The sequence below is a fragment of the Rattus norvegicus genome, chromosome 16 (assembly GCF_036323735.1).
Source record: "Rattus norvegicus strain BN/NHsdMcwi chromosome 16, GRCr8, whole genome shotgun sequence".
Taxonomy (NCBI): Eukaryota; Metazoa; Chordata; class Mammalia; order Rodentia; family Muridae; genus Rattus; species Rattus norvegicus.
Window position 1 is genome coordinate 5,257,102 of NC_086034.1, and position 15,563 is coordinate 5,272,664.

The following is a 15,563-nucleotide window of genomic DNA, read 5'->3' on the forward strand; positions in this document are numbered from 1 at the left end:
GATGAGGGCAGGTGCAAGGCTCACCGGAGAAGGCGGTAAGAGGGTAGTACTTACCTTGTGGCCCGGAAATGGCTAGTCCACAGAGGGGGGGCAGTGTGCAGTATCTCAGTTTAAAGAAAATCCTTGTGGCACTGCTCAACCACGAATAGTCAGCTCTCTAGCACTTCGAATTAAAGCTGGTGAAATTGTTAGTGAGAAGAGAACAGACAAGAGGGCCATTCACCTGTAGGGCGATCGTGGTGTTCTTCGCAGGGTATTTCCCCACCAGGCCTTGCTCTTTCCGCTTCTTGAATTTCCTAAAGTAGTCCTGTATCAGGAAAGTGGCATAGAACTTCCCCACGGTTACCTCATCATCTAAACGGAGAGACCAGACACAGCTCTCCCGAATCAGCACATTTGGACCAAGAGCCTAAACCCTCACTTCTGGCTGGGGCAGGGGTGGGGTGGGACAGTGCACAGAAGGCACTGGGCTGTCTGTCGGCCTCTAGAACACGGGTTGCTCAGTCTAGCAGGAAGCAAAGCTTTGCAAAGCAGTTAAGGCTCAAAGCTAGAGTCAGTTAAGTAAACTGATCCTCAAAGTTGCAGAAAGTAACGTCTACTTCTCACGAGTTAAATAGAGCAGCATATTAGTAACGGTATGGAAACGCCACCTTGGTTATTTACTTAAAATAAACATTACGAAACAGAAAGGCCTCGCGGGCCACGTTTTTTTTTCCACCCTGTGCATAGAGATTTGCATGTGTAATTACCGTAAGCATCAAGTGCAATTAAGCATCCAGATCCCTATGTCACAAGATGGGAGACCTAGAAAGGTGACGGATGAGCTTGGAAGGAGAGGAAGGTCGGAACAGAGACTGCAGATCCAGCTCTCGCACGCTCCCCCATTCTCTGCCAATAAAGCTCTGAGGCCGTTTTGTGGTTTGGAATTCAGAACGGCTGGATGTCTGCATTTCAGTGACAGTTCCAACTAACTTCAGCGATGAGCAGGCTTTATCTCTGCTCTGTTCAGAAACAACCTCCAACACGTATCACTGGGGAATCAGGACTCTGCTGACGACTTTGAAGGTGATGCATGACGCAGAATAGAAGCTCTGACTGTCTCATGGTAAACCACTGTGAACATGTCGGGGTAACCTGTGTCCCCTGCCCCGCAAGGTTGATGCCACCAGATCTGTAGGGTGCTGAGGTCTTCTGGGTAGAAAGTGGCAAGGCTCCATTGGCAGCCTAGCCTATGTAGAGCTGTGTTAAGGATTCTAGGACACCTGGCAGGACCTGTAGGGGCTGAGGAGTTGTAGGTACTCAGGTCAAGTCCTCCCTGCAAGAGCCACGTGGATTGGGGACAAGAGGATCAACCTAGGTGAGCTTGCATTCTCCCCTATAAAATGGAGTTCCCTGTCAGAAGAACTAAAGATGTTTAATAGAAGAGGCATAAAGCACCCCAACCCAGGTGTAGGCTATCCTCATGTCACGTGCCCTACAATGACAGGAGTCACCACTTCAAACCAAGCCAAGAGTACCACTCACTGAAATGGAAGCTGGAACATAGGAGGCTTGGGGTCACTGGGATCCGCTTTATCCATGAATACAACCTTGGTGGGTTTTACTTAGTGCTCATGGGAGGTATGGCTGGTTTATGGTTCCCATCTGGGGGATTCTGGGCCACTTGGGGGAGGTTCTCCAGCCATTCCTGCCAGAAGCTGCCTAGGATTATTGTACAGTCTGTTTTTGGGAGGAACTGGCCTTGAGAAATGTTATGTTCCTCCTTAGCTCGAGCCAAGGAAGCCCTGGTGATGGAGGAGATACTGAAGAAACCTGGGGCTCTGTGCTGATCTGAACGCGCAGCTCCCGGACTGACGGCTGATTCACCTACGCCATCCAGTACGGCGCCATCCGTAGGAAGGCGCCATCCGTAGGAAGGCGAGCCAAGATATTCGGAGTGCAAAGCTCATGTCTCTAGCTTCTGCTCACTTCATCCATCAACCACAGATAGACACCATGGCTGGGTATCTGGGGGTGGCCAAGCCCAGTCCAAACTCCTTGTGTGTCTCATAACTTCTACATATCAACTCTGCTCCTCACTCTTCTTAGAGAGGGAGAGGTTACACGACTGGCCCAGGTCAATTGGCCAAGGCCTGAGCCCAGGGCCCTCTCCTCCTCCAACTTTACCTCTCTACAGAGAGCTTGGTTCTGGCCATACCCAATCCCTGCTTTCCTTTCAGTGCAATTCTGGTGGTATAAACCTGCCCTGGCCTTTCTAGCTCTTTCCAAATAGGTCAGTGGTTGCTGGGCCAGTGTGCCCAAGAAGTCCAGAACCTATGCTGCCTTCAACAACACTGATAGTTTTTGTACTTCAGGGTCCCCTAAGCCCTGGGAAACTCCCTGACTCAATATAGAGGCTCACATTACTTTATACCAGGATTTTCTAATATAAGAAGTGCCAGCCATCCTTTCTACTTTAGAGTGGCAGGGCAGGACTAGAGGGTGACATGGTTATGTCTACTGAGATAACGCAGGAGGACCAAGAGACCTGGCCTGAACAAGAGCTCCTAAGGACAAGAATAGCTAAAGCTTGATCAGGACAGGAAAGGAACAGAGAGAAGCAATAGATGTGGGGAAGCCATCTTGTATCAGTAGGACAGGAAGACACATAGGGTACCAAGGAACCAGAGATATGGCTGAAGAAGGAGTTTCCAAAGGAAGGAGGCTCTCCAAGGGAAAGAAGCTTCTAAAGAGAAAGGGGGAAGTCCATGACCTGGTAGAGATAACAAGGGAGCACTGAGAACCCAGGTAAGATTCCAAGCTGAGACATCTCAGCCCCATGACAAGCAGGGGTCAGACTGCAGACAGACACTAGAGAAAAAGATGCTCCCGGCATGGCTTCCACAGTGGGTTCCTTTCCGGCAAGCCCATGATGAGCAGCTCAGATTGTATCCCAGTGGCAAAGCTGCCCAGACAAGCATCCAGCTCTGCTCCCTCATCCAGTTATGGTGTCTCCTGAGCACCCCCAAGGACACAGGCAGCTCATTGTATTGTCCTCTAACCACATTATACTATGGGGGACACTAAGGCTTGGAACCACCCATCTGTCCCAAGGTGTCATTTCTTAAGTGTGCCATAATAAGGGAAAGATTGGGAACCATTGGTCCACTGGAAGATAGATAGGTAGGTAGGTAGGTAGGTAGGTAGGTAGGTAGGTAGGTAGGTAGATAAATAGATATATAGATAGATGGATGGATGGATGGATAGATAGATAGATAGATAGATAGATAGATAGATAGATAGATAGATAGATAGGTAGGTAGGTAGACACTAAAACCAAACTCAGAGCTATCCACCAAGGCCTGAAGGTGCTGTGTGGTCCCCTTTGGTGACAATGTGCTTATGTGATATGTAAGGTAGAAAAGCAGGTATAACACTGGGCACTATAGAAACTTCTGGAGCATTCTAGCTCCTCCTAAGACTCTAGTTCTTTCTTCGCTGGCATTACATGGGAGAATAGATGAATATCTATCATCCTAAACCCCCAAACCATGTAAAGAAACAGAGAGAACCACCGGACCCCAGAGTGTGTGTGTGTGTGTGTGTGTGTGTGTGTGTGTGTGTGTGTGTGTGTGTTATGTGTATGTTCATCCTTCTTGAAAAGTTTAGTAGAGATAAATGTTGGTCAGTTTTTCAAAAGAAGAGAGTTTGGATCATGAGCCAAATTCTGAACTATTCTTTTTCCTAGTAAGATGAAAAGAAATGGAGTGTCACTACAGTGATCTGGGTGACACTTGAAACACACCCCATGTGAGGAGGGCTATTGCTGTGGGCATCAGACGGGCCACTATGAGGGTGGTGTTTCCAAAGAGACAGAGTTGGAAGAGGAGAGAGGTGAGTGTCTTGGGCTAGTGTGTGGAAGGTTTACACACAGACAGGCACAGCCTGCTATTCTGGATAATGCATCTGCAGTTCCACAAACAACGGAGGGGAATCCAGTTGGCAAGAGATAACTCTGTTCCATGCCACCGCCCTGAAACAGAATTGCTTCAGAATATTCTGGGAGTTGAGAGGAATGGAGGCTGCAGAGGAAGCTCAAGCACAGTGTTACAACATTCTTTAAGAAGCGGTTCACCTAAGCCATGCGACCACTGGGATGTGCAGCTGAAAGGAAAAGAGCGGAAACCGAGAGGAGTTTTAAAAGTGCAGAATCAGGTCGGGGAGTTGGGGGTCTTGAGGTGGGAGTTCCCGCCATCTTGGTCATTCCCTTCTGAGCCATTTTCCCAGAGTTGAGCCAGTGGCTAGGCCAGCTATGGGTGACCCAAATCACTGATGAAGGCCAAGCCTACTAAGAGGCAGAACGGGCTAGTGCCTGGCTCCGTCGGGCCCTCGGGAGCCGCAGGCTCTCACAGTCTGGACGCTGGATTCGGCTTCGGAATCTGAACCATGCCGCCCTAGTAGAGTTGTACTGGTTATAAAACATACCAGATGTTTACTGCGCTTCCAGGCCAGGGTTAGCTAGGAGATGGGGCACCAGGTAAGGAGATTCTGCACTTTTAAAACTTGAAACAAAACAGTTGGAAAATAACCATCTCACTTCAATGTCCACAAGTATTTAAACAAAAATAGAGAAACAGTGTATATATATATAATATAGAGAGATATTATATATATGCAAACTCTAAATGTTTAGTCAGTTAATTTGTGATAAATAACGAAAGGAAATAAATAAACATGCTTGTTAGTTCTACCTCTAAACCTCATTAAAGGACGTCCTTGGTGACTACAGTGGGAAATTCGGTCTTCTTGAAATTACTTTAGAAGTATTCTTTTCTGAAAACTACCCATTTATCTTGAGATATTTAAGACCATAGACTAGTTTTAAATACTTCTTTTGGGGCGACAGTACAAGCTTTTCGCTTTGTGAGTGCTGTCATATCCTCTTCCGTTGACTTGTCTATGACAGCAAAAACCCTGCTCTAGCCTCACGGGGTCTGGATTCCTCCCCACTGGAGCCCCTCTTTGGTTTGACTTTCTTCATATCACCCCAAATATTTTCGGGTGAAATCAATGGGCTCCTTTAGCTGTGGGCCTCACACCCTATTGGTCTGGGAAAGAGTCCTGCACTTCCTCTCTGGGCTGTCTGGAGGTCTTGCCACTGAAGCTAATTCCTTGCTCAAGAACGACTTGGGAAATAGATTACACTGACCACCAGCTGGAGGGACAACTTGGTCAAGTAGCTTCATGCTTGTCTTCTTCCAGATTTTCTTTATCACAGCGCGGAGCTCTTCATTAGCTTGCTCCAGGTTGCCTGAATCCAAAAGGCAAGAAGAGAGGTGTGTGGACACTGCACAGACCAGACTTGTGTCTGAGGCCCAGTGCTCTCCTGTCCTCTCACTATGGTGCTGGGTCCTTGTATTGCCTTCTGACAGAACCTTCCCCTTTGGCTCTCCACAGCGAGCGGCAAATACTTTTCCTATATTCAGAAGCATTTACCAAGCCACCACTGGGAGATGATCATCTCCACATGGGATTCATGAGCTACACCCTGCTGCCATAACAACCTACCTCAGATAGGACCTATGCTCCTCCCTTGGCTCCCAGACCAGAAGGCAACCGCCTGCCTCTGCTGCCGTCTCCTCCTCCTCGGCCTCTACCTCTTCCTCCCGTCATTCCCCTCTTCCTCTCTCTCCTCCTTTCTCTCCCGCCATCCTCTCCTCATCCTCCCCTTCTTCCATTTTTCCTCCTCTCTTTCTCCTCCCCTTTTCCCTTCATCCCTCTTCTCTCTCCTCATTCTACTCTTCTTTCTCCTCCATTTTCTTCCTCCTCCTCTTCCTGTTCACCTCCATCCTCTTCCTCTTCTTTCTCTCATTCTTCCTCCTTCACCCCATCTCTACCAAGCCCCCCAATCCTGCCTTTGTTCCTACATGATAAACTTTACCAAAATAAGATTCATCATCTCAAGCCCTGCTGTAGGTACTTCCTCTGCCCTCGTAATCCTGACTCCTCTCCATCTGATGGTTGTCTTTTCTACTGATACATCACCATGTAGGACCCTCCTCCCTTCCGGGATGCTTAATGATTCTTGTTTGTGGCATAAGCAGCAAATGCTAGGTGAGCAGTGGCTAGTTTTGCTGGGTAGAACTGCAGTGTTGTGACAAACACCTGTGTTCCCACTGGAAGTATGTCTCCCCTGTCTTCTCTCATCTCCCTTCTTGCCTCTCTGCAAGGCCTCTGCTTCCTCACCTCAGTTCACTCTCCAGCCTTTGCAGCACCTGCTCTCCATGTCTCCTACAATGAAGCCTCTGAGCCAACCCCAGAGGTACTGCCTGCCCAGCCAGGTTTGAGCAAGGCTGAGATGTGGACCTGCTCGCGCTCCCACATGCTAACCATGTTGTATGTGTGTGTGCACACACAATACCCAGTCTACACACAACGTTCCCTGGCATCTTTGCATATGGTTCCTTTTTATGGAACAGAAGCCACTGCTTGGAACAGCGAGCTGCCTTACTGATGTTGGAGAAGAAAAGCAGGAATGGATTTTTGTGGTTTCTGTCTATGCCCCAATCCCTTGCCTGTTTCTCCTGCAGTACAGGAAACAGTGTGATGTGTCAACTCCAGATACTGTGGGACAGAAGGGAAAACATAAACGATAAAGGATGGTGATCGACTGGTCAGACGGAGATGTTTTCCCTGCATTCACATCCTTTCCTGATGCATCCCATTAATCAAGAGAAAGCCCAAAGAGAACCAAAGTGTGTGTGTGTGTGTGTGTGTGTGTGTGTGTGTGTGCGCATGTGCGTGTGTATCTCCCTCTCCTGATGCCTGCCCTGCTTCCTGCTTCCAGGCAGTGCTTACCTTCAGTCTTGATCTTGAGAGCCGTCCGTACCAAAGCAAACAGAGTTGCATTGAACATGACTGTCCCATCACTGTTGAGAGGCATGTTCATGGCGACCAATCTCTGTGAATGAAAAAGAGTTCCTCACGAGAATGCAGATAGTCCACAACAGCCGTGCTCCCTTTTGATGTTCATGCTCTGTTTACTCCCCGTTCATGCTCGAGGCTACCCTCACTTCAACTCAATGGTCATCTGGGAGCATCTCTAAGATGCTAATTATAGGTACCACATAACTTGTCTATGGGTTGCTCAGACATTGGGCTAAATATCATGTCTAGGTCTACCCGTGAGGGTGTTCTGGGAGAGACTGTCATTTGAATTGATGACCTAAGTAAAGCAGATGCCTGTAAAAGTAGGTAGCCTTTATTCAACCGCAGGACAAGAAAAAGTGGGAAAAGACTGGCTTTTCTTTTTGCCTGTCCATTTCAGGTAGAGCTAGTCAGAGTCAGTCTACTGCTGACTGAAATGTACCACAGATATCCTGAGTCTCCCACTAGGAGATGACAGACTGTGGAACTTCAAAATCACATGTGCCCATATCACCTAATAAACCTTTTCTTGTATATGCCCGTGTGTGTGTACATCTATACATGGGCAGCTATACAATGGTCACGCATACAGACATACACATATATAGGCCCAGAGTCACCCCATCATCCTATTTCTCTGGAGAATGCTGACAGATACAACCTAACATCTGTGAAGAACCTGGGATAACAAAGTTCGAAGTTCAACCGTGAAACATAAATGTTGACAATCGGATGCTACTTAATGTTAAATAATTAAGTTTCATTGTCCATGTGTTCATGCTTCATTAGTTAGCTCTTTGTGACCTCTAGGTACATCCTTCAGGACTTTATGATAATTAGATAACACAGCAGATCCATGGGCCAGGCACGGGACTTGAGCCTGTCACCCAGTGGAACTCATGACTGTCCTCTCAGAAAGTTTCTAGAGCCAGAACAGCATGTGCTAGCTCAGGGAGGTCTCCATGGCTTCTCTGAAGGCTTGGTCTTTTAGAGTAGATCAATACTTCCCACTCCCCTCCCCCTCCAGGTACCTCTCACACCAGCATCAGGGAGATTTGCAGAAGAACTTGGGGTAAGGGACACCCTCTTTGGGTTCCAGTCATCAGGGCAGGCTGACAGGCCTTGTGAGGACTGAAGTAGATCATACGCACAAAGATTTATGTGCCTGACACACGATAAGTGTTAATTAAACAGTGTTAATTTAAAAAAAAACTTCTAGCTGGGCATGGTGGCGTAGTCCTCCAATCCTAGCACTTGGAAGGTAGAGACCGGCTGATCTCTTGGACTGGGGATGCTGTATACGTAATTCCAGGTTAGCCAGTGCTACACAATATGTCCCTAACTCAAAAATAAAACAAAACAAAAACCCCAAATTAACATTTTATTGGCTAAAGCTAGGGTCGAATGTCTACCATCGCCAAGTCAGGGGCTAGATTGGTTCTTTCTCATTCCCCTCTCCTTACCCGGCAGCAGGGAACCACCGTACTTCCTCAGGTCATCTCCATGCTGCCCGTGCCTCACTCCCCATCCCTGCTGCCCACATCCTGACGGTCCCATGCAATTACTTCCTCAAGTCTGCTTCATGTTAACACGATCAACTCTGAGATGGTGACGTAGAATTCCATCATTCTCCGCAGGAGTCGGTGTGGTCAGGTTATTCAATCAGCTTAGGGACGGAGGCCTCTGCCAATTGCTCTGTTGTTCTAGTCAGATGCTTATCCAATGCCTTGCTCTTGGCCGGTCTCAGGCTTGTCCTCTTCCGGCTTCTGTCTGGACTCTCCTTTCCAAGAAACCCTGACTCTGACGGACTCCTATGTCTCCTCTGTTTTTTATTATGGATTTAGTGGTGGTGGGGATCAACCCTGGGACTTGGCACTTGCTATACGACATTCACAGCCACTGGCCTAAATGTCATTTCCTCAGACGTCTGACCTGGTGACAGATTATTGTATTCCCTTCATCCTATTATTACCTCTGACAGAACTCTAAGGGTTACGAGTTGGAGGGTGCGGCCAAGGCAGAAAATGTTATCTCTACATGTCCGATGCCTTAGAAAAGGCCTGGCAAATGTAGACTAGCGTATGTGTGCGCTGAACAACACAGCGACTAGGTTGTCCTTCAGTGTCGGATGGCAGGACACTCACCTTACACGCCACTCGGTGTGGACACAACTTTCCAAATCCCAGGGGAGGCTGGATACGTCGGAGCAAAGTGACCACATCAAGGTGTTTTATCCTTCCCCTGGAAGCAAAGCACGGCCTGAGGTCCCCAAATGAGCTTTCAGTCTACCACCGCCACCCCGGAGAAATCACCACCGGCATTCCCAAAGAACTCTCGAAAGCCGGATGGGTGGTCGTCAACCTACTTTGCCTCGGGGTCATATTCAGACCATATTCTTTTGAATTCGTCCAAGTGGTGAGGCCCCAGAATAGACCAGTCCCTCGTCAGATAGTCAAAATTGTCCATGATGACAGCCACGAAGAGGTTGATGATCTGGAAAAGTGAATCAGGAGGGTGGTGGGAGGGTCCCTTGCACTGTTAATCTGCCTCCTAACTGCAGGGCATGGAATATTGGAGCCCACGTATCCAGGTTGCAGAGGCAAGCCATAATATTGTCTCACTGGAAAATAGTCAAGGAAAGGGCAGGAGTCTGACCAGATGGCTTGGCACACAATCAATAGGGGGTGGGTGGGTGCATTAGCTGGTACCCTGAAGCACACTGTAATCTTATAATTTAATTGCAGCAAGAGACAGCTCACACTTTGGAGGCACTTAAAGCCACTACAGTGCCTTTGATATTTTAGAAAGGAAAACAGCAGCCTTCAGTAACAAGGTTGGCTGGAAATTACCCCAGCCTATCAGTGAGCACCCAACCCATCCCAGATGGCAGGGACACGTGGCGGATTAAGCAAAACAAACATCCGCCTGGTAGGGCCCAGAGGATGCCAACTGCCTCAAAGAATTACAACAGGGCAGGGTGTTACTGGTCTGACCCTCAAATGCTACAGCAGTTCTGTAAATGGAGAAGGGGGTTACCAAGACTGCTTACCAGGAACGCACAGAGCATGTAAAAGCTGATGAAGTAGACAATGGCAAAGTTGCTCCCACAAGTATATTCCTCTCCTGGGTTGTAATCTGAGTCCGGGTCACACAGCTTCCCAGGGAGGCAGGCGAGCATGATCTCCTGCCAGGCCTCCCCTGTTGCACACCTGTTTAAATGAAGAGAAAGGGCTTTAATTAGGGGAAGGGGCAAGGAAATGATGGGTTAGACATTTGAGAGGAAAATTCTTAACTTGTGCAAATTGTATGTAACGGTAGCAATGCCATCTGGATTACTGACAGCCTAGAAGCCCTATAGATACAATTTGGCTACTTAGAAGCCCTGGTATAATACAATTTATAGTACAATTTATAATACAATTTATAATACAATATCTGTTGCAATTCTGTATGGAATGGATATTCATTTTTCTTGTCTCTTCTTTAAACATTCCTGTTACAATTATTTAATGATTAGTCCTGATTAATTCTGTTGAAAGGAAAGAGTTGGAAACCACCTAAATTATAAATGAATTGTTACAGTTACTGGGGTCATTAGATATTGCTTCCTTGTTTCTAGAAAGTTCTCTCATGGTGAGGAAGATTGTTTGCAAAGTTAAATTAGCTGGGATTAAAACCAATCTTATAATAAAATGTGAGGCTACAATGCTCCAATATGTTAATCCTGTGATTCACCAGAAAAAAACAACAGTACCATTTGGGGCCAAATTTAAAGCAAGCCTTTATTAAAAATTAAATTTTAAATTAAATACTGACCAAGAGATTGACTTTGGTCAGGACCATTGGCCAGAATGCACCAGCTGAAATGGCCTAGAGCCATAGTGCTGCATGGGGTTTTAAGGACTAACTTATAGGCCTCAATACTTTCCAATGAGTCTTTGTTATTTCCCAAGAACTACAATTCCCAGCATTCCAGGAAGTCACCTTATTCTTGGGCATATAGTGCTTATAGGTTAACTTTGGGAATTACAAATTCCCATGTTTCCACTGTGTTTCTGTTTCCCTGGATGTATTCTGGGGTACTCTTCAATGAGTACTTACGCATACATATTTATCCTACAATTTTTCTCTGGTGGTCTAAGTGTCAGTGACAATCTGAATGACTTCCAGCAGTTTTAACAGTGCAGTCAGTTCCTCTCTAACTGAAATGCTAGTTCTGTTTAAGAATCCAAAATTGGGGCCAGTGAAATGGGTCAGTCGGTAAAAGGTATTTGCTGTGCAAGCCCAATACACCTGAGTTTGATCCCTAGAACCTCTATGAAAATGAAGGAAGATTGACTCCACACATTTGTCCTCTGATCTCAACATGCACACAGTGACATGTCCACCCTGAACACACACCACATTCACACGTACATATGAAACAATAATAATGTTCTTAAAGGGGTAAGACGGCTGATATTAGTGAACATATAACCCCAGCACTTTGAGAAGCTGAGGCAGGAAGACTGTCATGATTTGAGGCCAGCCTGGACTACAGAGTAAGTTCCAGGCCAACCTGGGCTACAGAGTGAGATTCTGTTTCAAAACAAAATAAGTAACAAGTATTGAGCAAGAACAACAAAGCAAGTTCATCACGAGATAACGGGACCAAGAGCAAGCATGACCCCAAGTTCAGACTCTAGGAACCCCACACTACCCCAACCCTGAGGACCCAGTCACCTGAAGAGCAGCAGCACTGCCTGGGGAAACGTCTGGAAGTTGTTGTTCCTATTGATCTGGTTGTTATCTCTCATGGCAACCTTCCCAAACATCTAGAAGAGGAAGTCATTTAGAGGGCAAAATCAGATTTTTGTCATTACTACAGTTTGGATCTTGAATGGTCTCCCAAGGTTCGTGTGGTGAGAGACTTGATCGCCGAGGGCAGGCAGCACTGTTGAGAGGTAGAACGACAGGCAGGTCTCCTCACCTAGTTCATTGTCCTGAGACATGGTCGGTGTGTTGGTGGGGACAGGTGCTAGCCCAATATGCTCCCGCTGCGTCTTTGAGCACCAGCTCTATAATGGGAGTCTGGTAGTGGTCTATCTCATCTTCTTGGTAGCCAAGGCATTTGGCCTAAGTAGGGACTGTGAGGGGACAGCAGCTGCCACTTACCTGCATGCCAATGACGGCGTAGATGAAGAAGAGCATGGCAATGAGGAGGGCGACATATGGGAGTGCCTGCAGGACACAGAGGACCAGGTTGGTGGGTGTCCCATACCTGTGCTTGTACCTGATCAACAACCCACGAGGCCCAGCCTAGCACCAGTACTCCACTCCTAGGGACCCGTGCACCTGCATACCTAGAATTACAAAGTGTGGGCAGGCACTGTGCTGACCCTAAATATGTTCCCCTATAGGCATGTAGAGTTCAGTGAGTTTTAAATGAACTCTATATCCTTCAGAAAACTCTGCTTGACCAAATCTTCCTAAAATACCGGATTCCCTGACAGCTTCCATCTGCCCTGTATCAGGGAGCGGTTGTAGAACAGCCAAGAAACTTCCTCACGCAAAATAACCTTCGTTCTGGTTTTCCTTGCCGCGAGACCTTAAGGACTTTAATGACTGAGCCAGAGGGTCAAAAGCCATTTAAGAATGCAAAAACACTTTAAAATGCACCATCAGTGATACATTTTATGAAAATATCCCTTACATTCAAAGAGCGGGCAAGTTCTGCCTTAGTACACCTTGAGGTCTCTTGGCCCTTAATCCTGCTGTGCACGCAGTCTGTTTGTTTAACTTGTCTTTAAGGTAACAATGTATCAACCGACCTTACTTGTCTTTCTATGTAATAAGCTTTTACAACTTAAGATAATGCACAACAATGATAAGTTATGGACTCGTCTATGCCCCTGACCTGAAAAGCAGTGTGTGTGTGTGTGTGTGTGTGTGTGTGTGTGTGTGTGTGTGTGTTAAGTGAGGGCCTGCCTGCAGTATTGAGTGCTGTTGGGGTCTGATGTAAACGACTCGATCTCTTGTAAAACTCTTAAAATTTTCTGCAAAGCGATGCCTCATGCCTTTTGTAAGTGATGCTTTCTACGCTGCTCAGTAAAAACAGAGGAACACTCCCTCTCTTAGGGGCGGTGAGCCATCAGTCAGCCTTAGGGATGACAAGACACGGGGACAGACCAGATGTGTACCACAGACAAAGCAGCAGTTACAGACAACAGACAGATGAAAGACTGGGAGAAACATGGAGACCTCAAACTCGGGGGTTACTCTTGGTTAAATCGATCCAAGGGAACTACTGAGCTGCTTTTCCTTAATAGAACTCGGGTGCACTTCGCTGTGTCTGAGACTGTCTTCAATGCTGGACCATGTGCCCATCTGAAAACAGCTACAAGCTCACAGGCTGGGCCCCGGAAGAAAGGAAGCTGGCAGATCCTCACAAGCACAGGGTTCTTTTAAAAGCACACAAGCAAGTATATGTGTCTGGCCAGATCACAAAACAAGTCCTCTTACCCCGTGTTCCCACGTGGCTTTTCAGCATCACCACAGACGACACACGCATCTATGTGTATGGTAGCACAGGGCTGCCTAGGCTCTTGGGCTTAATTCCAAGCACAGCTGACTAGAGTGGGCCTTTCTCACCTGTCTAGGACAGGTTTGGAGCTCTGGGACGTGCAGCCTGGCCCACTATGCTCACCGATGGAGTGCTTACTGGGGTCCCACAGGGCTATTCTCCCCACAAAAGCTCCCCAAGGGAACTACTGAGCTCCTGAGAAACTTTGCACTTTCTTCCTAGACATCCAAATGTTTGAGGACTGTGCTGGACAACTGTCTCAGGGCAAACCACTACTCTGTCACATGGCTTCTTTACCTACTGGTTTGTTTTTTTTTTTTTAAGTTTAATAATTTCACCAAGACCCAAGATTGCTTTACAAGAATGTATTCCGTTATCCTAGCAGCTCATCTCTGGAACTTGGAGTAACCACAAAGGACTGCAGGACTTGGCCACACACTGGTTCTCTTGCCTATGGCGCTTGGCCTGTCTCTCCTGAGCCACACCCTTCTTCCTCAGTCTCTATCCTCCTTAACAGGACTGTAATTTCCTTCCTGTGAGCCTTTGTCTTCTCCTTTCCCTCAAGGCCATCTCTTTCCCTTTTCCCTACTTAAAAAACAAACAAACAAACAAAAAACAACAAACACTGGAATTTTCTACTTGTTATCCCATAGGGTATTAGGGGGGGAAACTTGAATTTTTTTCTTTATATATCTTCATTTGTTCACATAACATTTGAATCATGAATGAAACCAGCTGATGAAGAAGTGAAAGGCATGGCCATGAATTCCCTACATGATTGTGCCTTTGATTACGCATCTGTATTTATTCTTCACCCTCAACGGATTCGGTCTAGACAAGCAGAATGTCTACAGCAGGCACCAGACGGCAAAGGAGAAGCTGGCTCTGCTCTCAAATGGACTAGAACCAACCTATGGAATCATAGGTGTCCAATAAGGCCTGGTAGAAACCTAGATGAACTAAACTCTCAATTCTACCAAGCACCCAGTAGCCTGGTGTAAGTAGAGAATCCATCTAAGAGAGGTAAGGCTATGTGCTGGTTTGAAGAACAATGACCACATTGACTCATATGTTTGAATACTGTTTGGGAAGGGTTAGGGGGTGTGGCCTTGTTGGAGAAGGTGTGTCCCTGGGGTTGGGCTTGGGGCCAGGCCCAGTCTATGTGTCTATGTGTCTATATCTCTATATGTCTGTCTCTCTCAGCCTATAACTTGCAATGAAGATGGGAGCTTTAAGTTACTTTTCTAGCACCCATTCCTGCCATCCTACTTCCGTGCTTCCTGCCATGCTGATCACGGACTCACTCTCTGAAACTGTAAATAAGCCCCAATTAAATGCTTTATTTTATAAGTTACTTAGATCACGACACCATAACAGGCTGCCAAGCTTCGGGGAGTCTGTAGTGACCTTCCCTCCCTAGGACGCCATTGTTGCTGGACATTTTGGGCAATCAGAAGCTCCTGAGGTTTACATTTCTCCTGTACGGAAAATGTCGCCGATCTCTGACTCTCAGGGTCTTATCTCTGCCTTTTGCTTGGTCTCCCATAATCTCTGTGTTTACACAGAGAGAGCTCTCTCCCGGGAGGAGGACCATCTCTGCCTTACAGATGCTGTCAAGGACAGAGAGTGAAGGCCTAGGCTGCTCTTACCTGGAAGGACTTAATGAAGGTCCATAGCAGAGTCCGGATGCCTTCCCCTCTGCTGAGAAGCTTCACCAACCGCATCACTCGGAAAAGACGGAAAAAGGTGATGGAGATTCTATTGCTCTCTTCAGAGTTCTGAAGGGTTATCACGGAGAGGTCAGACCCAGTGGAAAGCAGAACATGCGACACTTTCAGAAAAACAGCAACGGACGCAAAGGTGACAGAGGTGAGAACTGAAGATGCGTTTCTAGGGCCTTACCCCTCAAAAAGCATGATATGAAAGAAAAAAAGTCACATGCTAACAACACAGGGCTTAGGGGGGAAACGGCATCCACACGGCACATGCATGTCCACGTGTTCTACTGTGTTAGAGGAGAACGCTGGGCGGCTCGAGAGCACTGGACACGGATGATGAGTGCAAACCACTACAGACACTGTTCTGGAAGGACGAT

General features: G+C 47.0%; 1 protein-coding gene across 25 annotated transcripts in view; it reads right to left on the reverse strand.

The window, feature by feature from the left end:
• Cacna1d (calcium voltage-gated channel subunit alpha1 D) overlaps positions 1-15,563 on the reverse strand; it is a 293,868-nt gene that overhangs the window by 23,420 nt on the left and 254,885 nt on the right. For all 25 annotated transcript variants that reach the window (XM_063275281.1, XM_006252595.5, XM_063275280.1 and 22 more), the window contains 9 exons: positions 15,118-15,246; positions 12,061-12,126; positions 11,629-11,720; positions 9,956-10,115; positions 9,272-9,399; positions 9,051-9,147; positions 6,838-6,940; positions 5,189-5,290; positions 224-354 (listed from right to left, as the gene is read on the reverse strand). In XM_063275281.1, the coding sequence (XP_063131351.1) occupies positions 224-354; positions 5,189-5,290; positions 6,838-6,940; positions 9,051-9,147; positions 9,272-9,399; positions 9,956-10,115; positions 11,629-11,720; positions 12,061-12,126; positions 15,118-15,246 (1,008 nt within the window). The remainder of the gene's footprint in view (positions 1-223; positions 355-5,188; positions 5,291-6,837; positions 6,941-9,050; positions 9,148-9,271; positions 9,400-9,955; positions 10,116-11,628; positions 11,721-12,060; positions 12,127-15,117; positions 15,247-15,563) is intronic.